Raw genomic sequence first — 22286 nt, forward strand, 5'->3', positions numbered from 1 at the left:
CAGAAGAGAAGAATGAGGGGGGTTTGAGAGCTGCTTTCAACTACCTCAAAGGGGGTTACAAAGGGGATGGATCTAGACTGTTCTCAGTGGTAGCATATGACAGAACGAGGAGTAATGGTCTCAAGTTGCAGCGGGGGAGGTTTAGGTTGGATATTAGGAAAAACTTTTTCACTAGGAGGGTGGTGAAACACTGGAATGCGTTACCTAGGGAGGTGGTGGAATCTCCTTCCTTAGAAGTTTTTAAGGTCAGGCTTGACAAAGCCCTGGCTGGGATGATTTAGTTGGGGATTGGTCCTGCTTTGAGCAGGGGGTTGGACTAGATGACCTCCTGAGGTCCCTTCCAACCCTAGTATTCTATGATTCTATGAAACAGACTAGGGCAAGGCAGACTTCCATTAACTCCAATTTATTTTCAGTTTGCTTCCAAATGAGACTACTTTAAGCTATTTAACTTTCCTTGAAATATAATGAAGACAAAGGAATATTTGTCTATCTTAGGTACTCAGAGAGTACTACATCATTGTAGTACTGGAGAACATCACAACACCCTCATGAGATATGGAAGTACCGTTATCCTTGTTTTACAGAGAGGCTAGGTAATTTTCCCAAGGTCAAACTGGGGCTTGCTGGAGAAGGGACTTGAATGTAATCTTCTAAACCCTAGGCTAGCACCCTAATCACTGGACCATGCTCCCTTTCCCATGTGGTTTGTCCATGCTCAACACAAATCGGAATATACTTTAACAGTTTAATGTGGTTTCAACAATAATGTTAATTAATTCCTTTCCAACACCATATTAGAGCAACCATATTTTGGGAATTGGTTCAAATGATCTTGCAAAAGGTATGTAGAATGCAGGAACAGGCACAATAGTATTACATCACAGCAGCTTGAACTGAACTATGGGAAAGACACAGGCTCTCTCAGTTGTTTGACCAGCTGTGTTCAATATATTAGCTAGTACTTCTTTTGTTTCCTGTTAAACTCTTAAGGCTGATGATCCTACTCTGCCTTCTTTCCTTCTTCCATATATTCCTTATCCTCAAAATCCTCCTTATACCTTCAACTTGGCATCAAGTAATTCTATACTAAAAAAAATAAAACTGTCACACAAGTCTTGTAATATGATGTGCATCTACAACTCTATTGAAGCCAATGAGATATGCCAGATATTTATACAGGACTTCCCAAGAAATTAACTTTCTAAATACTTCCTATTTGAGCTCCTACTATATCCTAAATATCTTCTACCTTCCCTTCCCCTCTTTAAAATTATGCCAGAAACCTGAGTGTAAATATAGCTGGGGGTCATTAATGCATAAAGAGATATTTTGCTTTCCTTAGAAAGAGCATGCAGAGGTCTTCTTTGCCTCATTTTTCCCCTTCACTGCCAATTATACAGAAATTCTCTGCCTAAGCTTCTCACAAAAAAGGATACCTTGCTCTTGCATTATGGCTAGGTAGAGGAGAGGGGTACTATTTCATTTAGGTCTGAAATGCTTGAGCCTTTTTTGGAAGAAAAAGGTTCATGAAAACCAGAGGATTAGTCATAATACTGACATTTCTATTATTTATTTTCAACAAGTTAGGTCAGACCCAGGAGCGTGCTAGATTGATTCTCATTTTAACTCCTGATGTGGATCCACAGTCACAGAATCAGCTTGAATTTGAGAATCTTTCTGCCATTATTATGACAAAGGATGGATTCCTCTATAGGAAATCAAGGTCCAAAAGGGAAGAAAGACAATAAGGACATTGCAGTGCTACATATTAGGGAAACTGCAGCTGAAGCATTTTTCTGCTCTCCCTGTCTTATCTTTTGCTCATGAAGCTTCAAATGCCTAGTGTTTCAAAGAAGCCTCAGGTTAAAAAAAAATGAGTCCAGTACTGCTGAGTTTCCAACATTTTCCATAATCCAGCAGAGAGAATGAAGCTTGAAAAATGTTCAGTGTTCAAAATTTTCTTATCGCTTGGTTGCTTGCTGCTCACTGACATCTGCCTCCCAGTGAGACAGTGTGAAAGCTAAACCTGTTTGGTGGGAAGAATGAAGTCTGGAGTTAAAGTGTAAAAGCCTTCAGGATGTCACTGGGGAAAGAAAGACCAAAAATTCAGGCCATGAAGACCTGGGACTGACATACATAGTTACTGAAGAATCCAAGGGTACATTGGAAATGCCCCAAGAGGTCAAGATTCCCCTATATATGAGTACAATGCTTTTGATCTCTGTTCTGCTGCATCACTCGAAAAATATCTCCCTCCAAACACAAACCTTATAGCAATGTTCAATTTATCTGCTTCTTGAAACAGCTTTCCATAAAAGCAACATACAATGCTTATTTTAAGGCTCACCAGATGGATTTATTTCATCAGAATCTTTGTGTTTAAATAAAGAAACTGAGAATGAGAAAAATCTTTGGATACAGTTGTTTCCATCTTCGGTTTTCTTTATGTTATATTGTCTTCATTTCTTCATACTAGTTGCTAGTCTATGCCTTGTGTTAGAATTCTTTCAAAATCTTTCCATATATAAGCTTACAAAAATTCAGGCAATCATGAAAGAACAAAAAGATGTAAATTTCCTATCTATATCCCCCAGCATGTTTAGTATGTATTGCTTTTGAAGAAAAGGAAGGTAAAGAAAAATCATTTTCTCCTAAGTCCCCCCACCTCCCAAAAACATTTTCCCCAAATGTTTAATAAAAGACCTGGACAAAAACTACAATGTTAGAATGATTTTTTTTTTAAAAAAAAGCAAACACACCTTTCCTTTGGAGTTTGTAGCAAAATTCTTGGCGGGGGGCGGGGGGGTGGGGGAGGAACCTGAACTCTCTCTCTAACGACTCTCCTTTTTATCTCTAAGAAAATTCTTCCTAAAATGCTAGACTTCTCCTCTGGAAGAGAAAATAAATATCTGCAATTTTCTACCATAGGAAAAAAACTATTAAGAACAAAAATGTGACTAATATAACTTGGACTTCTCTTTTTCTGTGACATTGTTCCTTTTTAACCTCAAGATAAGACTATCGCAATATGTTCTACAGGCTACACCTTAAAACCATTCAGAAACTGAAACTGATGCAGAGCACAGCAGCTTACATGTCGAGCAGGATATCTCACTGGGAGTATGTGAAACCAGCACTCTGGGATCTGCACTGTGTTTCTATTGGCCTCTGGGTAGGGTTTAAGGTGTTGGCCATTTAAGGCCTTGAATGGCTTTAGGATGGCCTATTTGAGGGATTACCTCTCTCCAGGTACCATGCTGCCACAGGAGCATAGATACATAGATACATTGATATTAAGGTCAGAAGGGACCATTATGATCATCTAGAGCAGAGGAGCTCCAGGTGAATCGCCCTCATTATAAAAGACAGGGAATTGCTGAGAGAGTGTTGTCTGTGAGGTCTCTAGGACTCTTGAATTTGATGACATTCTGGGCTTATGGTGAAAAAAACACCCCAGCTTGATAGGGGTTTGGAGGAGGCAGAGTGTATCTTTACTCTGGATAATTTCTTATTGAAGTCACTGGCAGTTTTGTCTGTGTAAAGACTGTGCTATCACACCCGGTATGAAAATACCATATATGATCAGAATTCAGATTCCTGATGTTTCACAGTACAGGGAAAGCTTCAGGAATTACTCATATTTAAGGCTAAGATTTAGTCACGGGTGTTTTTGGCAAAAGTCATGGACAGGTCACATGAAATAAATAAAAATTCATGGCCATGAATATTTTACCAAATATTTTACCAAAAATATCCCTGACTAAATCTATACTTCTGGGCCCCCCACTGCTCCAGTACAGGTGGTTAAGTGCCCCCCGGCCGCTGCTCCAGGGATCTCTCTCCAGACGGCCTCCAGGCACCCCGGGACTGCGGCTCCAGCCACCCTGGGACCGCTACTCCACCTGCCCCGTGACTGCTGCTTTAGCTGCACTCGGACCACTGCTGCTCCAGCGATCTCCAGGGTACCCCCAGGACCACTGCTTTGGCACTCCTTGGAGCCAACCACACTAGCCACTGTTCTGGTGGTCCCCAGAGCCAGCTACCTGGGGCCGCATGAGCAGTGGCTGGTGTGGCTGGCCCCGGGACCACTGCTCAGATTCTCCCTGGGGCCGCCCCCCAGGACTGCTGTTTGGGCAGTCCCCGGGACCAGCCACACTGGCCGCTCTTTGTGCGGTCCCTGGAGCCAGCTGCCAGTACAGCTGGCTCTGGGGCAGCCCCCAGAGATGCCCCCAGGTCCACTGCTTGGGGCCAGCTGATTGGGTGACCCTGAAGTCAATCACACAGCTGCTGTGGAAGTTACAGAGGTTACGGAATGTCACAGAATCTGTGATTTCCATTTCCTCCATGAAATAATCACAGCCTTACTCATATTTAATAGCGTTGTCCACAATGGGTCCAAAATATAAAAACTGGATTGCTAAATTCATGCTCCATATTGTGAAGTAAATACTGCATGTTACAGACTGGAAAATAAAATTAGCCACAACATTTTAAAAATACCTCTGTATTTGGAAATTACACTTTTTAGAGACTTCATGTATTGTACTGTTCAAAATTTTAAGGTGTCTTTTACTAAAGTTACAATGTAACACTTTTTTCAGCTTGAACACAGTCTTCTTAGGGCCATTATTTTTTCTTCCCAAAAATGCATTATGAGGGATTTTAACCAGGAGACAGAGTCTATTCTGTGAATATGTGAATGAGAGAACAAGTTGTATAGCAGTAGCATACAATACACTTATACTTGGGGGCCCTCAATGTACACATACAGCTTCCATTAACACTGATGAGTTATACATGTTCATCATGTACAAAGTAATTCTCCTAAGAATAAATTAGTACTTAATATTAGCCAGTGCTCTGAAATATTTTAACAACTATTAGTATTAAAAAGAGTTAAACATGAAATAAAGGTGAGAAACATTTTATGATTTTGGCTCTAGGGACACTATCTTATCAGCTCAGACTGAATAGATCAGGTTCATAATGATAAATGCATGTTGTCATAATTTCTCACTGTCACAGTGTACTGCAGCCCTAACAGCATCTATTCTTGTAAAACAGAACTGCAATCAAAAAGTTCAAAATTAATAGCTGTGAAATCTCAAGCACGCATAAGCATGTGTTTTTATCACTTCCATGCTGTGCAGATTGGGTACTCTTGTTATTTATTGTTTGTGACAGTGAACAATTCCCACTTGCTTTAGTGCAAAAGCGAAGAGCTGTTCACATGTAACCAGTAAGGTGAAGAATAGATTTCAAACTGTTGGAATCATTGTGCTGGAACAAAATTACATGGATCATAACAAAGCCTTCTTTCAATGCCCAAAACAGTGGCTGCCCCACTATTCTTTTTAACCTTTATTCATTCCCTTCTTTAAAAGCTTCTCTCATAGCTAACATTCATATCTAACATGTTCTGTGTTTGTACAGCACCTAGCACAATGGGGTCCTGGTCCATGACAAGGGATCCAAGGTAGTATGATAATATAAATGCACTAATAATTTTTAAAACATGAAAATTTTCCTCATTTTGCAGATTACTTTTATTATAACCTTTGTGCTAGGATTTATACAAACCCGCTTTCGTAAAGTGATTTGATATTCATGAGTAAAAATGTTATATATAGTCCCTGCCCTGTACAGTTTATAATACAGCCTAAGACAAAACTCAACAAGTGACTGACAACTAGTAGGAGGGAAAAGGAAGGAAGAAATAGGGTAACAGTAACAAATATGTGCTACTATAGGCTAACAGCATGCAAAGCTTTATGGTTCAATTTGAGCTCATCTGTTGGCTACCCACTTCTGTTCCCAGAAATCTTGGCAGGGGACTCTGCGTACATGTCAGATTTTTCAACAATACAAGTTTTCTGTAAAACTAACTCTATTTTAGTGTGAGTAGGATTCTTTTTTAAATTATTATTATTTTTCCTGAGATTATTCTTAAGGAAATTAAATGCATAGATCTCTCCAAATGGTGCACATTTCAAATGAGCAAAGAAGAAAGGTTAAGAATAGTAACTGCACTATTATATGTCTCCATCTGATTTTAACATTAACTCACAGAAAAATCTATCATTTATCAAGACAGCAAAAGAGAACTGCCTGTGGGCAATACCATTATCAGTGCACAATTAGTTGGAGATTGAAGACACTAGCTTTAGATACATTCTCATGCTAGTAATCTGAATCCTAGTAGATTGGAAACCAGTGTCTCTTGATGAAATGCTATTTATTTAGCTATGGATAATTTGCTTAGATGTAAGGGTAGTAATAACAAAACTAATAACTCCAAACTCTACATGAAATGGTGTTAGGTCATATTTTAATTGAGATTTTTTTAGTAGCGCATACAAAATTATAAAATGAAACAGGATACGTTACAAGAGATGCTTTTATAGAAAAGTCATTTTCCCTTAGTTGAAAAAAAAAATTATGAATGCTAAAAAGAAGTCTTTTCTTCTGTCAATTACTATAAACCCATCGCGAAGTATGAATTCCTAGTTCTTAATGCTAAGTCTTTCAAATCCTTGGACTTATTTCATTTATTTTTTTTCTTTGATAACAGATGGATTTTCTTTTATCCTTAGTAATTTGCATCAATAGTAGATCATGAAGTCTTATAAATACATAAAGCCTTTTAGAAACATTTGATAGAGGGAAGCTTTAACTAGTCCTTTTATATTTATGAAACATTAATTCTCCAGGGAGGTTACCATTTAACTTGAAGAGTTCAGTCACTTTCTATACTTAATGAACAACAAGTAAAAACACACACTCTAAATTCAGCACACTAGATTTCTATGGAAGCACCCTGAATTTCAGTGTTAGAATGTTCAAAATGAATTACCAGCATATTCAGCTAAATCTGCACAGCCAACGGAATATAGCAAAACCCACTCCCTGTTGAATACCACACAAGTCAAAATCTATTTTGCAATACTCTGAATAAGCAGGCTAAGTAAATCTGTTCAATCTGTTTTACATGCAGGGAATTTCATATTGCTCTTTATCTTCTCCTCCACACAGAAGACAAACTAGTGGTTAAAAAAAAGCATACTTTTAAATCATATTTAATAAATATATATTTAGAATTATCACAGTTTTACAAAGACAGTTAATCTTTTTATTTGTTTTCCTCATTAGTAGACTACATATGAGTTCCTCCAAGTCATCTTTTTCTAAATTCAATGTAGTAAAGGACAAACATATGTCATAAAGCCACTCAAATAATATACTCTTTTCTGTTTACAAAAATTCAAACAAATTGCAAATTTGGGACCTGATCTACCACTGTGTAACTACAGCTTTATATGCTAACAACTCCCCTGAAGTCAAGAGAGTAACAAGAGTATATTCTGGTGTTTCATAGCAGTGATCCTGCTCTCATCAGTCATTGAGTTTTGTTATTAACTTAAATGTGAGTAGGATCCCTCATAGCTCTCATAAAAGGTCAATAAGCATAAAGAAGAATAACTAGGCATGGTTCTGATCTCAATTCTACTTGTTTTACATCTGTTCAAGTTAGTTATTGATGTATGTGAGATCAGAATCATCCCCTTTGTCTCTGTTGAAAGAATCCATACAGTAAATCAACACATATTCTGCTAAAATATGTTGTTATATGCCTAGCTATTTACCTTATTTTGCACTCTTATCTGTATATTTCTTTAGATATTCTAGATTAAAATTCCATTTTGTAAATGTATATTAATTATTAAGTTACAGGATGCACAGTATGTTTTATAATTTCTGGAAGAATTTACTGATGGTTCAAAGCCATAGGGAAAATGGATGTTGCTTAATTTAGGACCCAGTTTTGTCATCCTATTTATATACGCTAAGCATTACCTGCTCTATGAATAATCTAGTTTATTTCAGTAGAACTACTTGTGAAATAAAATATTACTCAATGTGAGTAAAGGTGACAGATTCAGTCCCTTAGATGGCAGGCAGCAGAATGAAATTGCAAGTACATATTCAAATCAGTCTTATGAATGAGTTTTCTAAATCTGTAAAACAGTTATATCCCAAGATCAGAATGGAGGGTCACTGGTTGAGCATGTAGTGACCTGTAATTAAATAGAGGTCTTGCAATTTCCAGTAAAATTATTCCCACTGAACAAGGATTCACAAAATTACTTGGAGAAAAAATAACTTTTCTTTCAAAGGAATCAATTACTGTTTTTTGGTAAACTCATAAGGCAACTGTAACATAATTATATATTCATAAAGTATCAGTGATTTTCTTTTCACATCAACTAAAATCTCCCTTTTTTATATAATGAAGTACACACACACACAATGTCACTACAACCTATTTAGTGCACATGGAGGGAGATCAGGAGCTTTATTCACCACTGTATTATTCAAATTTTATGTCCATGTAATGCCACTGAAAGTAATGGAATTGCACTAGCATAAAACTGGAGTAACGCTCTAGAGAATCAAGCCAAATGCATGTTAAAAGCAGCAAAAAATAAAGTTGGGGGACGTAAAAATAATAAAACATTAACTTACACTATTGTAGTGAAAACACTGAAAAAAGACCAATTTAATTAAATGTCTATTATATTACCACCTGCTATTACTTCATTAGTCATGTTTCCATTTTTGTTTTTAATCTTCATTTTAGGAGACATAGATTCCAATGAGAACATTTGTTGTGGGTTAAACTTGGCATACAGAATTAGAATTTTAAACTTAGTAAATTACATAGATTTGCCTAGGCCAGATTTGCTTAATCAACGTGCACGACCTCAACTGGGTGGCAAAGTTTTAATTTCAAAAATAGGCAAGCATTTTAGGTCAAATCTGTCTCATTTGTATGCACACTAAGGGATAGCACACCATTGCATGATCAGATATGCACAATGGACTGCCCAGTAGATTGAACAAAGATGTCTGAGCATACATAGCCAAGCACTGTCGATTAGTATGATCAGGAACATACTTAAGAATGGAGTTATACTCTCTTGAACCTTATATCCAAGAGACATAACTCTGGGAATATGGTTACAACAATGGTTCTGCATTTTGCATTTGTTATAGGGCTAAACCCTGCTCACTATACTCAGGCAAGTAATATTGAACAACACAGTCAAGGTTCTAAACCATTAATAATATAAAAGGTGAGGTTTTGAGGTATTTCTTTTTGAGCTGTTGAATATGAGCCAATAAAATAAAATCTTGCTACATAATAGATTATGCTTGTCAGTGTTAGGATAGACCAAGCTAAGATTTTTTTTTTGTTGGGGGGGGGAGTATAAAATGCTTGTTTTGAGCTCCTAATTGTCACTTATAAGATAATAATTAGTGTACTATTTGTGATCCTTTGTGAGAATAATAAAAGTATGCATTGGAAGTTATGCTACAACAGTATCTGTACAAGCTAATGTAGGGATGGCAGTAGAACAAGTTTCTGAATGGGGAAATGACTGGTTTAAAGGATGAAAACAATGAAAAAGAATCAGATCATTTTTTAAACCTCTCTGTTCTGAATCTGACTGAAAAGCACTGTTCTGTTCAAACAAGCTTGCATAGCCAATGTCATGAATCCATAAGATTTTACTGGTTCAAAGTGTTTTGTTTGTTTGATAGTTAGTTTGTTTGTTGGTTGGTTTTTCCCCCCTTACGGAAAAAAATACTGCACTTTTTAAGCAACTCTGGTTATTCAGTGTTCACATTTTATATTAAATTATGTCTCCTATTTCCTGAAAAGTGTGGGACAAACTCTACTCTCAAATACGACTGTGGCAATCAGTCAGCTTCACTGAATTTGCACTGGTATAACACAAGAAAGAATTTGGTCCCTGATTCAGTAAAGTACTTGGGACTACTCAAATACTTAAAATTAGGGATATGTTTAAGTAGCCTGCTGAACTGGTGCTTTGGTACTGAATGTGGTTTTGGATTTTTGATACTTGTAAGTCGCCTGCAAAAGTAAATTACAAAATTATGTTATCAGTATTTGCTGAATTTCCCCCAGGCTGAGAAAGGAACCAAGAACATAAAATACTTTAAAGCTTACTTTATTTTCTTTCATTCATGCAATTCTCATAATGTCCATCCCCACCACTCTCAGTTGACTCCCCTCCAATCTGATATGCTATCACACTGATACAATAGCGACCTCAGAAACACACTGGTTCCTGCAGCTGCCCCATCACAGTGCAGATATGTAAATAAGTATTGTGGATTTTTTTTTCATATGTAGAATGTTTTTTCCAAATTTCTTTTGTATTCAGATTTTTAAGGTCAGAAGGACCTATTATGATGATTTTATCTGACCTCTTGCATGACACAGACTGTTAATTTACATCTGATGGTATTTGGTTTTAAATAATTTTGCAAATTTCAAAAATCATACAAAATAGTAACAAACCCCAAGACTGGTTCTGTGGTATATGTGACATACCAACATACTACATGTTAAGGCATTACATCAGAGTGGAAGTTAACAAAGCAAGATAGGAATGGGCATTGTGGGATCAATCTGAAAGAGAAAATATAATGATATTTTTGCATAATAACACTCTGAATGCCCTTCTTATACGGGTTATTGGGGGCATTCAGCACATATTGGTAAAGTTATATGGATTGGGTAATTTACTTTTGCAAGTCGCGTTGCATGGCATGGTAAATAAATATTAAGCCGTCACTTACATTCTGTGTAAAAGTTGGAATTGTTCTCTTACTATCTTTTGGTTCAAAAGAGATTTATGCAATGTAAATCTTTGTTTCCTTTTAGATATTAATTCATTAATGCAGGTGATAATTAAGAAGAAGTTTAATAATGTCATTTCAAAATATTTGCAGTATACAACATTTAGAGTAACACTAGAAATGTCCAAAATGTGACAGAATTAGGAACAACAGAATCTCTCTCTTAGATAAAAGAAATCAAGCCAAATAAAAAGGATACTGAGCACATCTCCCAGACATATGACATACATATTCCTATGTTAAGAGTATGAAACAGTAAAAAGATAAGGAGAAGCTTGTGTTGTAATTTATATGCAATATATTTTACCAATCCTATGAATGAATACAGGGAATTCATTTTATAGCTTTAACAGTTCCTTAACACTTACTATAAACAGAAATGCTGAAAACATGCTTTAGAAGCCTGGCTGTAAGATGCTGAACTGTATTTCTCAAATATGTGTTATTTAATTATTTATTTAATTATTTATTTATTATTATGTTTTACTGCAAAACCTAATCATGGCCAAGTTTTCTATTTAAGGGCTATGCACTGAAAAGTTAACTGCACAAACATTCTAAAACTTCCACACATCAAATTTACAATTAAATTTGCCTGTCATTTCAGGGCAGAAGTTAGTCTGCAAAAATACTAGTCAGTCAAACCGCAATAAATATTGGGGCACAAGGTATCTAAGCAGGCAGAAATGAAGAAGCACATTTATACACATATGCTTCAGTATCACAGGTGTATAAGGACCAATATTCTCCAACCCAATCATTCCACACTTAGTTTATATATATATAATTAATTCAGATATTTAATTTTTCGAAGTATTTTAATGTGCTCAGGAAGAAAAAGGAAATAAAAGTTCTGAGAATATGTTTGTATCATGTGGGTCATGATACAAAGACTGATGCAGCAATAATCAAATTGCTGAACGTCTTACTGGTCTAGACAAATATCCATACATACAGTCAGGGAGCTGTCAAAGTTAGTAAATCACACCCTATCCCTTTGAAGATGCCTGCTTTCCCGCCTGTCCTCAACAGTAGGCATTCTTTAGTCCTTCAAAGCATGACACTCCTCCTCTACTCAGATTCCATCCCTTTGGAATGAGGGGGATGATTGTAGTAGCAAGTTAGCTGTTTGCACATAGGACATGAGGGTTTCACTGAACAGGAAAATAAAGCCTTTACTTGTTAATTGAACACATTGTATTAAGTAGAGCTAATAAAAACTTCAAAAAATGTATCACCATGTTTAATTAGTCCCTGTTTTCAAAATGCTTTGTTACTAAGTGACAAATATGGAACATTTCTAAAACCAACTGTAGAATATTTACTGTTTTGCAAACTGAAGATAGAATGTTTACTTATGCTTTTGGAAACTTCTCTCCAAACTGCATCCATGTTAAATGTTAAAATGTTACACCTCATCACAAAGCTCCACACTTCTTTGCTACAATGAGCTAGTGCTAAAGTAAGATTTTTTTAAAACATTGATTAGACTCAAGAAAATTAGTCAAGGCACAAGTCATGACCAACTTTACTCTTGGGGATTAGTCTGTAATTCTTATAAACTGCCTTACATACATTATCATGAAGAAAGCGGATGTTTGCTTGGCTGGTTAAATTTTACATTTAAGATTGACTGCTCCTTGATGCACCAGGCATAACCTCTCATTAACATCAACGGAAGTTACATGTGCATACTGATGGCAGAATGGATACTTTTAATTTATAGTTACAACTCACATATATGATAAGCAGCCATCTACAATGTTTCCACAATCCAAGAAACTGTTAATGTACAATACCTGGGTAAACCAATTAACTGAATAGCGTACTAAGAAGATTTTTTAAAAATTAATTTCTACAAATTGTACTGTTATCGAGATGTGACTGGGTAGGCCTGTCATCACACTTAGGTGTGATAACAGTTTTCTTCACTAAGCAGCACATTTTCCAAATAGCAAAAGCATGAGGATAATTCATAAAGGATTATAGAATTGGATAGGCAACAATGTATCTCAAGGAAAGAGATAATAACATTCACAGATTCTTTCATAGCTCTTTCTAATCACAATGAAGGTGACATATATTTCTTTGAAAAAGGCATCCAGAATATTTTAAAGATTCCATTTTTCAAACATCATGTTTGTATAGCAAGCAAAAGAGAAACCAGTGGACATCAACAGACCACAAAAAAAAAAAAAAAAAGAAAGAAAGAAAACCCTCTAAGGAGCCTCTAGCAGAGGTTAACATGAAAATCTCACATGCATGCCTAAAAGTTTCAGTGGATGACATCTGCCCAAATGTCTTTTCATGTGTTTCTCTATTATTTTGCATTATAAAGCAAAGTGGAATATAACTTACAAAGATTAATTTACAAGCGATACTGCATTATCAGACAATTATTACTTCTGGTTTACCATTATGATTAGGGAGTCAATCTCCTCCAAGCTGCTGATTGCTTCTGTGATGTGCTGAACTTCCTTAACTTCTATTGCCTTTGCTGGAAGTTAAGGGTGTTCACCCCCTCACAGGTAGTGATTAGCACCTTGAAGATGAGGTCATCAAGCCCCAATTGAGCAAAGCACTTGCCTAAATCCATGCCTGTTCAGCAAAGCATGTATGCATATGCTTAATTTTAGGCAAATGTTTAAATCCCACTGAAGATAATGGGACTTACGCATTTGCTTAAAGTTAAGCATGTGGTTAAGTGCTTTGCTGAATAGGGATGGACTGCTAACTCAGAGTCTAAAATAATATACTATTTCTGACAGAATCTTCACATTAATAAGACAAGAACAGCCTTGAAAGAGGCACCTTCAAGGTAATTCGGGGAGGGGGGGGGGATATAGAGATTTGTTGCAAAGTGAAGGTTAAATGTGATATGTGTCATAATGCTATAATATCTAAATAAACTTTATTACAAGTAGTGTATCCAATACAAAATTTAGTTATAAAATCTATTATTTTTAATACTTATGCCAAGACGTGTTTTTGTTGTTGCTGTTTATTTTTTCTGTTTATAGTGTTTCATATGGTACTGCACCAAACAAAATGCCCTGAAGAACTAAATATGAGGTTCTAAACTCTAAAACTAAATATATGTTGCCTTAAAGAAAAAAAAGTACAACACAAAATCAGAATGGAAAAGCATTACCTTTGTACTCACTTGAGCACACCATTTGGTCCTGTAAATGGAGACCTTTCCCCTGACAACAATATTGTGGGTATGAAGATGTATCAATTACCAAGTCTAATTACATTAATGGATAATGGATATCACCCTCATCTACTTCAGGACCGGCACTTACTGGTTTGTCTATTTACTTGTCTTTAAAACTTTATGCACTTTCTAATCTCTCCATGGAATAAAGGCAACTGTCAATGAGGAAATGAGGAAAGACATGCAAGTTTCAGCTAAACTCTTGCTGTAATATGCATGCTAACGTTCCACTTGTTCTACCTTGTGTGTGCAATTAAACTATGATAAAATTAATACTATTTGATAGTAGTTTATTTCTAAATGTGTCACCTTGCCTTCTAAACAAGATACTGAGCATGAATACCACCTGGTTTAAGTGTTCAAGAATATGAATACCTACTCTGGTGAGTCAGTCAGTGCTCAAATGGTAACATTTGAGATATGAAAAGTGCACGTTATTTATATAAACCTCCACCTGATATGCTCACTATTATGTTAAAATAAAACTTTAAAAAAATAAAAGCACAAGAGCACATAAATGTCACTCAGCAGCAAGTTAGCAAGTGCCCATAGGATGGCTGTAACAGAAGAAGTCTGCCAAAAAAAATCTATCCTGTAAGCTTTTATTTAACATTATTCTTACTGTCCTCTGAGTCAATACCCTGTGTCCTGTCTTTAATTTATATGCCTGTTTTTGCATGTGTGTATGCTGACCATTTCGATAAGCTACTTATTTTGTCCAAAGAAAACTTCAGTTACAATACTTATAAAGATATTAAACCAAAATGTTAAGTAATGTCAACTTTTTAGTATATTTTAAACTTCTATCTTAACACATTAAAATATCAGCCATACATTACCCAATTATATGGAGCTTTATAACCAAACTACCAGCACAAAAAGCTGTCAGACATTAACCGAGAAACTGGGGTGGGAGGAGGGGAGCTGTTTTAAAGTAGATAAATTAAGAGGTTTTCTTCATGTGTTCCTTCCACTTTTACATGGAACAATCAAAGTGTAGTAATCTATTTTCTTCTCCAAGGACATCTCGTAATGTATTGTACATCAAAAATATTTCCTGGGAAAATAGTCTAAATAATTTAATAAACAAGGTACAATCAATATATTTTTGCACAATAACCTCAAAGAAAGCACTTATCAGCACAAGTAGTCATTTGTATAGTGTAATCTCTTACCAATTCCTACATTTAACACACAAGCCATTTTTTCACCAAAAACAAATTATACTTTTGACAGTCTTTAAGTCATATTTTGAGATGAATTCTGGCATCAAGAAAGATTTAGTATCTGATTAGCATGGATTATACCTCATGTGTTAGCACAGTGATCACTAAAAAGGCATAATCTAATATGTTTTTACTAAACCTTAGTGGATGGAAGCTTGTGAACTTTTTTAGTATTGTACATTTTATATAGGCAATATTTTAAAAGGTAAATTTATAATAGTCTCCGTGGGAGAAAGTTAATGAAATGTTTTGCCAAGAAACGACTATGTCAAATGTTCTGTAAAACATTAGTATGACTAGTAAAACAACACACACACAAATATTAGCTAATACTACATCAATCACACCAGTTTTGTAGCTCAGCTGAAAGAATGAATGGCTGATGAAATTCACTTCTACTTACAATATTTTATTCCACCATGCAGAATGCAAATACTAGTTGCATATTATAAAAGTCAATTTCAGTATACTAACAGACATCTCAAAGTATAAAAATGTAGTTGTGTACCATATCTGCATGTTAATACGTGGGAAAGAAAGCATTTTTGTCAAATTTGTCAGATTTTCCATGTTCCAGACTTGGCACCATATTTGCATAAATCTGCATTCATTTATCTATAGTATCTTGCATAATGTGCATAGTAGCTGAGAAAACTTTCATAATGTTCATCTTATGCAGATCTCCCCCCATGACAGTATCAACTGCAAAACATTTTTGTCAGCATATAAGCTCCCAACAAAGTAAGTCAAGGAAAATGATCTCAGTTCAAAATTAAATATATGCTTTATAAAATAAAAATATAGGTATGAATTATAATAATGGCCTGATTCTCCACTATGTTACACCAATTTGGCGCCGTGACTTACCCTGGTATCTTTCTTTTATACTGACAGAAGTCCATTGACTTCAATGACTGATTCACATCAATGTAACTAAGATCAGAATCAGTCCCTTGTATCACCCTTAAGTTCAGAAATATTTTACTGAGTTGGGGATACCACAGAAGTCAGTACCACCGCTACTGACATTCACATACCACTCAGTGTGAGGATGGCACAACGGGGGCCTTATGAATTTAATATAATATCCTCCAAACCAGTTAAAATATTATAGAAGTAGGGGCTAATTCTTAGCTCACTTGCGCTTATCAAGAGTCAGTCTTCTGAAATCAATGGTATTAGTGGTATAAAGAAAAATATATAAGTGCGATCACAATCAGGCACATATTATTATAGAGAGATCTGAATCTTAATGAATGACCCGTAATTAGATCCCCCAACCTTTTAACATTGTGGCTGCAAACTCATATACATATACACACAAAGCCATAGCGGGTGTGAATGAAGTCAGAGGGCAGCTCCCTCTCTCAGTAGGACCCTGCTGCCTGGGTGGCAGGAAAGAATTCTCTCTCTCTCAATGGAACCTTGTTGTCTAGTGGATGCACCTCCCTCTGAAAGAAAGACACTGATGGCTGCCTGTTTCAAGGGGACTCTGGTCGCTGGCTGAGTATGTGTGGAGTGTGATGGTTGGTGGCAGTGGGTAATGGGAATCTCTCCGTTTCCCTTAACTGCTTGTTGTGCTTACTACTGGCTGGTTATCTGTGGCTTGAAGGCGGTGTGGTGACGGGGAGAATGTCTGCAGCTCCCACGTTGTGCTTGTTGCTGGCTGGATGTGTGCGCTGGGGGCTGATAAGGACGTCTCAGGTTCCCTTCTAGGGATTTACTCGATTGCTGGTTTGAAGGGAGGGGGCCCTCTGCCCTCACTCTCATAATCTGTATTTGCTACAGGCTGCCTCTTGTGTTTGTGAGGCATGGGAGGAGGAGGAGTAATTTTAGTGGCGAGTCCCCGACTCCTCTATCTGCTCATTACTTACTGCCAGTTAGCTGGCAGGCTGTATGGGGTGAGGGAGGGTATGAGGTGTCTTTGGTTTCCCTACTTACCAGCTGTACTTGCAGCTGGCTACACTGGCTGCCTGCAGGGAGGAGTAGGGGAGAGTACCTAGAGGATCCCCTGACTCTCTCGCTAGCTTACAACACTTGGTGCTGGCTAGTGGGCTGCCTCTGTGTGTGTGTGTGTAACTGGGAGGGTCCCCAACTCCCCCACTTACTTGCTGGGGGTCGGGAGGGCTGGCTGTGTGGAAGCGCGGTTGGAAGTAGTTAGGGGGTGACCCCAGCACCCTTACCTGCTTGCTGTACTTGCTGCTGGCTTGACAGCTGTACTCGGAGCAGTGATCCGATCCAATGGAGATGTTGTCTCCTGCCCCTACAAAAGTATTGGCCGGGGGCAGTTCCTGCACGGCCTGGTGCTTTTTCCCAGCGGTGGGGGACTGCGGGTGAAGCTGGACAGTGGGGAGCGGCGAGCTGGATTTGTAATGCCTGGCCAGGTCCGGGCTGCCCGGGCCGCCGTTGACCGAGCGGTATCGGCCCATGCTGGGGCTGTCGGAGAGCTTCTCGTTGACGCTGTCGTAGCGCTGCCCGTTGGGCTTGGAGGCCTCCACGGTGACGATGCTGCTGTAGAGGGGCTGCTTGCCCTTCTTGCCTTTCTTGTCCTTCTTGGGCTTCTTGGCCTTGTCGTGCTGCTGCGGGGTGAAGAAGTCCTCGTGGTCTTTCTTGCCCGCCTCGTAGCCGTGCTTGCCCTTGGAACGGCAGTACCGGGCCATGACCACCACCAGGATGAGCAGGATCACCGTCATGATGCCGGCCACCACCCCGATGACGATGCTGAGCCGCTGCTTGCTCAGCTCGTAGCTGGGGTCGCCGGCGATGTCCTGGGCCAGGGGCGTGTGCAGGCTGCGGGCCACCTGGCTCTCCACCACGGTGGCGTTGGAGAGGCTCTCGTTGACGAAGACGTGGAGCAAGGCGGTGGTGGTCTGGGGCGGCTGGCCGCTGTCGTTCACCTGCACCACCAGGCGGTGCAGGCCGTAGTGCTTGGGGGCCAGCTTGCCTACCAAGGACACCACGCCGCTGGCCGGGTCGATCTCGAAGAGCTTGAAGGGGTTGCCGCCGACGATGCTGAAGTTGAGGTCGGCGTTGAGGCCCGTGTCCGCGTCGGTGGCCAGCACGGTGGCCACCACGGTGCGCAGGTTGCTGGAGGGGGGCAGCACGGTGTAGGAGCTGTTGCTGGGGAAAGTGACGGCGGGCGGGTTGTCGTTCTCGTCCATCACGAAGAGATTGACTGTGGCGGTGGCCGAGCGGGGCGGCTCCCCTCCGTCCAGCGCCTTGACCTTGAAGGTGTAGCTGGTCTGCTGCTCCCGGTCGAAGGAGACGGTGGAGTAGATGGTGCCGGTGTCGTTCTCGATGGAGAAGATGCCGGCGGCCTGGTCCTGCTCCCCCGGCTGGATGGAGAGGCTGAGCTCGGCGTTGCGGCCCCGGTCGGAGTCCATCACGGTCACCATGCCCACGGGGCTGTTGGGCTGCAGGTTCTCCTTCACGTAGAAGGTGAACACGTCCTGCATGAAGCGCGGCTCGTTGTCGTTGCGGTCGGCCACCCGCACCACCACCGTGGTGGAGCCCTGCAGGGCCGGCGCCCCCTTGTCCCGGGCCGTCACCTGGAACTCGTAGGTGTCGCGCTGCTCGCGGTCCAGCACCGCCTGCACCAGCACGTCCCCGGAGTCCGGGTCGATGCTGAAGATGCCGCCGGGCGCCTCCGAGGAGAGGGGCGAGGGCTCCAGCGAGTAGAAGATCTCGGCGTTCTTGCCGCTGTCCGCGTCCGTGGCCGCCACCGTGGCCACCCTCTCCCCGGGCGAGTTGTTCTCCGGGAAGGAGACCTCCAGCACGGCCTGGCCGAACACCGGCGGGTTGTCGTTGGTGTCCGCCACCCGCACCAGCAGCGAGTTGTTGCTGGACAGGCTGGGGCTGCCCGAGTCCACGGCCACGATCACCACGTTGTATTCACGGACGGCCTCGTAGTCGAGCGGGGCCGAGGTGTGCAGGAAGTACTTGCGCTTGTTCTGGGGCTCCCCCTCGCCCTCGCTGGCCGGCTTGAGCTGGAAGGGCACGTCCCCTACCACCGTGCAGGTCACCACGCCGTTCTCGCCCTGGTCGCGGTCGGACACCTGCACCAGGGCGATGGGGGTGTCCACCAGCACGTCCTCGGCCACGCTGGCCACCCCGTCCCGCAGCGGGATGCGGCCGATCTTGCGGATGTCGATGGTGGGCACGTTGTCGTTCTCGTCGCGGATGTTCAGCACCACCGTGGCCTTGTCGGTCTTGGGCGGCTGGCCCCGATCCCGGGCCATGACGGTGAAGCGGAGCTGGTTCACCTCCTCCCGGTCGATGCGGTGCAAGACGCTGAGCCAGCCCGAGGTCTCGTCCAGACGCAGCAGGCGCCGCACCGACTCCGTGGCCGCCCCGAAGACGTACTCGATCTGCCCGTTCACCCCCACGTCCAGGTCGGCGGCCCGCAGCTGCAGGATGGGGGTCCCGGGGCTGCTGTTCTCCGCCAGGTCCGCCTCGTAGACGCTCTTCTCAAAGCGGGGGCTGTTGTCGTTCACGTCGGTGATCAGCACCCTCAGGATGGCCTGGGAGGAGCGGGCCGGATCGCCGCCGTCCCGCACCCTCAGGCTCAGTTCATAGGAGTCCCTCTGCTCTCGGTCCAGCGCCCCCTTGACAATCAGCTGCGGCTGCTTCTCCCCGTCAGGGGTGTCGGCCACCTGCAGCTCGAACACGCTGCTGCGGGCCGCCCCGTCCGGCTCCTGCCTCCTCTTACTGCCGCCGGGGTAGAGGGCGCTCTCAGCTGCAGAAGCCGACCCCCCTCCTCCGCGTCTGCCCCCGTCCCCGCCGGGCTCTTGCAGCAGCTCGTAGCGCTCGATGCCGTTGCGGCCGAAGTCTCTGTCGGTGGCGGTGGGGAGGAGATAGAGGGTCCCTACGGGCCGGTTCTCCTCCACGGTAAGGGTGAGGACGGGCGAGGGGAAGGTGGGGGTGTTGTCATTGATGTCCAGGATGATGACCCGGCCCTCGAAGAGGTCCACCCAGCTCTGCGAAGGGCCGATCACCGAGACCTCGAAGTCCAGGAAGCACTCGTTCTCATCGAAGATCATCTGGCACTGCGGCAGCTTCTCGCGGTCTATGCGCCGCTCTGTGGTGCTCAGCTCCCCGGTCATGTTATCGATCTTCAGGTAGTCGGAGCCCGACTCCAGGCTGAATGTCACCTCTCCAGAGCCAGTCACGATGCCCAGGTCCGAAGCCACGTTGCCTATGCGGATGTCGGCAGGTCCTTCCTCGGCCAGCCGGTACCTCAGCAGCTGCTTGGCCGCGGCCAGGCTGACCCAGAGCGGCGGAGGCAGCAGGAGCAAGAAGCAGCAGCAGCAGCAATGCACAAAGCCAAAGAGAGTCCGCATCTTCCTCATCTTCTTCTCACCAAAAACCCCCTCCTCTCTCCCACCAACTCCCCTGACAAGCCAACAGAAATGCTCGGCGTGCGGGTGATCAATTATAAAATCCTTCTCTTCCGGGAAACTTATTGTCTCATAACTGGTGCAATCGGTGATCAAAACCCTAGTGTTGGCTCCTCTCCTCCCTTCCTTCCAGTTGCAATATGCTTACAGTTGATGGGACAGTGTATTTTGCTTTTTAAAGATTCATCTCAACAGATAGGACGGGATTTTCCTGCTCCTCCTCTCTGGTTTTACTGTAATCACTTTGCAAGGTTTGTAATAAAAGCAGGAGCAGCACGGCGCTATTAGAAGCCCCCCCTCCCCAGGTCGCCTTCTTTGCTCCTAGAGTTAAGTACAATTCACACTCTTCTCCCTCTGTCTCTCTCAGCCGTTTACGACTAAGGCATTAGCTCTTTTCTTTCCCCACTCTGCACGCACACGGAAAAAAATGTGAATCGCCTCATTCAAAGGAGTTGTGTCCGGAAAACTCCCAATCCTCTTAGCAATGGGCAAAAAATACAATTAAATAACTGATCAAAATAAAATAAAAATTAAAAAAAATCCCCAGTAGTACCGGTAGCTGTACAGTGGGTAGGCGAGAACCCCCTGTATCACAGAGCAGTCCACAGAAAATCCCCTTCGGTTAGCAGAAAAGCACCCAAATCCATCTTCACAGATCGCCTAAAATGTTCAGTTCTTTCTCCATAGAGGATTTTTTTTAACAACTCTGCGCAAGGTCATTAGTCACAAAGCAACGCTACAAAAACTGCAGAAGCCGTTTGCCCAAAATTTCCAGAGCTGGAGCAATGCACATACACACACACAAGAGTCCCAAGTTTGTTTTTGCATCCGCAGTTTGTGTGTGTGCCTTACCTGCATTTCCACTGCATGTGTTATAGCAATCTGGATCTGCAGCACTGTGAGAGCGATTCACAAATGAGATTGCAGTCAGTCTCTCTCTCTCTCTCTCTCTCTCTCTCTCTCTCTCTCTCTCTCTCTCTCTTCCTTTCCGTCCCAATGCAGGTAACCAGAGCTGAACTTGATCCTTTCAGTTCAAAGGTTAGCAACAAGGCTATGTGTCCAAAGGCGATTATTGCTTTGCTCTCTCGTTAATATACCCGGAGCGGAACGAGATGTAACTGGATCCCCCACGTGAATTAACAGATTCTGAATTACATCCATATAAGCGGAATGGCAAAGGGGCGGGGAGGAGAGCCGCGGTGCGATTTATAAAAATGCAGTCCTCTTTGCAAAGAAAAGGATACCAGTCAATTGTCTCCTCTGAACCCCACCGCCTCGGCGGGTGAAATCTTGTGCCTTCCAGAGAAGTGTGGTTCAGGCGCTTTCGCAGCAAAGCGGCTTCTGCTTTAAAATGTTGAACGGCGAGTGAGGCGCCGCTTCCCGCTCGGAAAAAAAGCAGTAAACCAGCAAGTTTGCCCAAAGTGGTGAGAGCGGCTGGAGCCTCTCTCGGCGGCTCTTCCCTGACGCTGCAGCAGCAGAGCCGCCTGCGCTACACACGCCGAGAGAGGGAGGGAGGGAGGACGAGCCAAGCGCTGCACTCCAGAAAGCCCAGCCTTACCCTCTGCAGCTGCAAGTGGGATAGCTGCTGATCGCAGAACACCAGCCCAGTCTTCAAACCCATCCTTGGTACACACCACAGCGCTGCTGCTGTTGCTCTCTCTAACCCATGGTCTCCTGTGATTTCCTCCCCCCTCAAGCCACCACCACCTTCTGACT

General features: G+C 41.8%; 1 protein-coding gene across 1 annotated transcript in view; it reads right to left on the minus strand.

The window, feature by feature from the left end:
• PCDH7 (protocadherin 7) overlaps positions 1 to 20513 on the minus strand; it is a 380924-nt gene extending 360411 nt beyond the window's left edge. Inside the window, exon 1 of the mRNA XM_077816173.1 lies at positions 17358 to 20513. Coding sequence (XP_077672299.1) covers positions 17358 to 20513 — 3156 coding nt within the window. The remainder of the gene's footprint in view (positions 1 to 17357) is intronic.
• Positions 20514 to 22286: the final 1773 nt, after the last annotated feature.

Source organism: Eretmochelys imbricata, chromosome 4 (assembly GCF_965152235.1).
Source record: "Eretmochelys imbricata isolate rEreImb1 chromosome 4, rEreImb1.hap1, whole genome shotgun sequence".
NCBI classification, from domain to species: domain Eukaryota; kingdom Metazoa; phylum Chordata; order Testudines; family Cheloniidae; genus Eretmochelys; species Eretmochelys imbricata.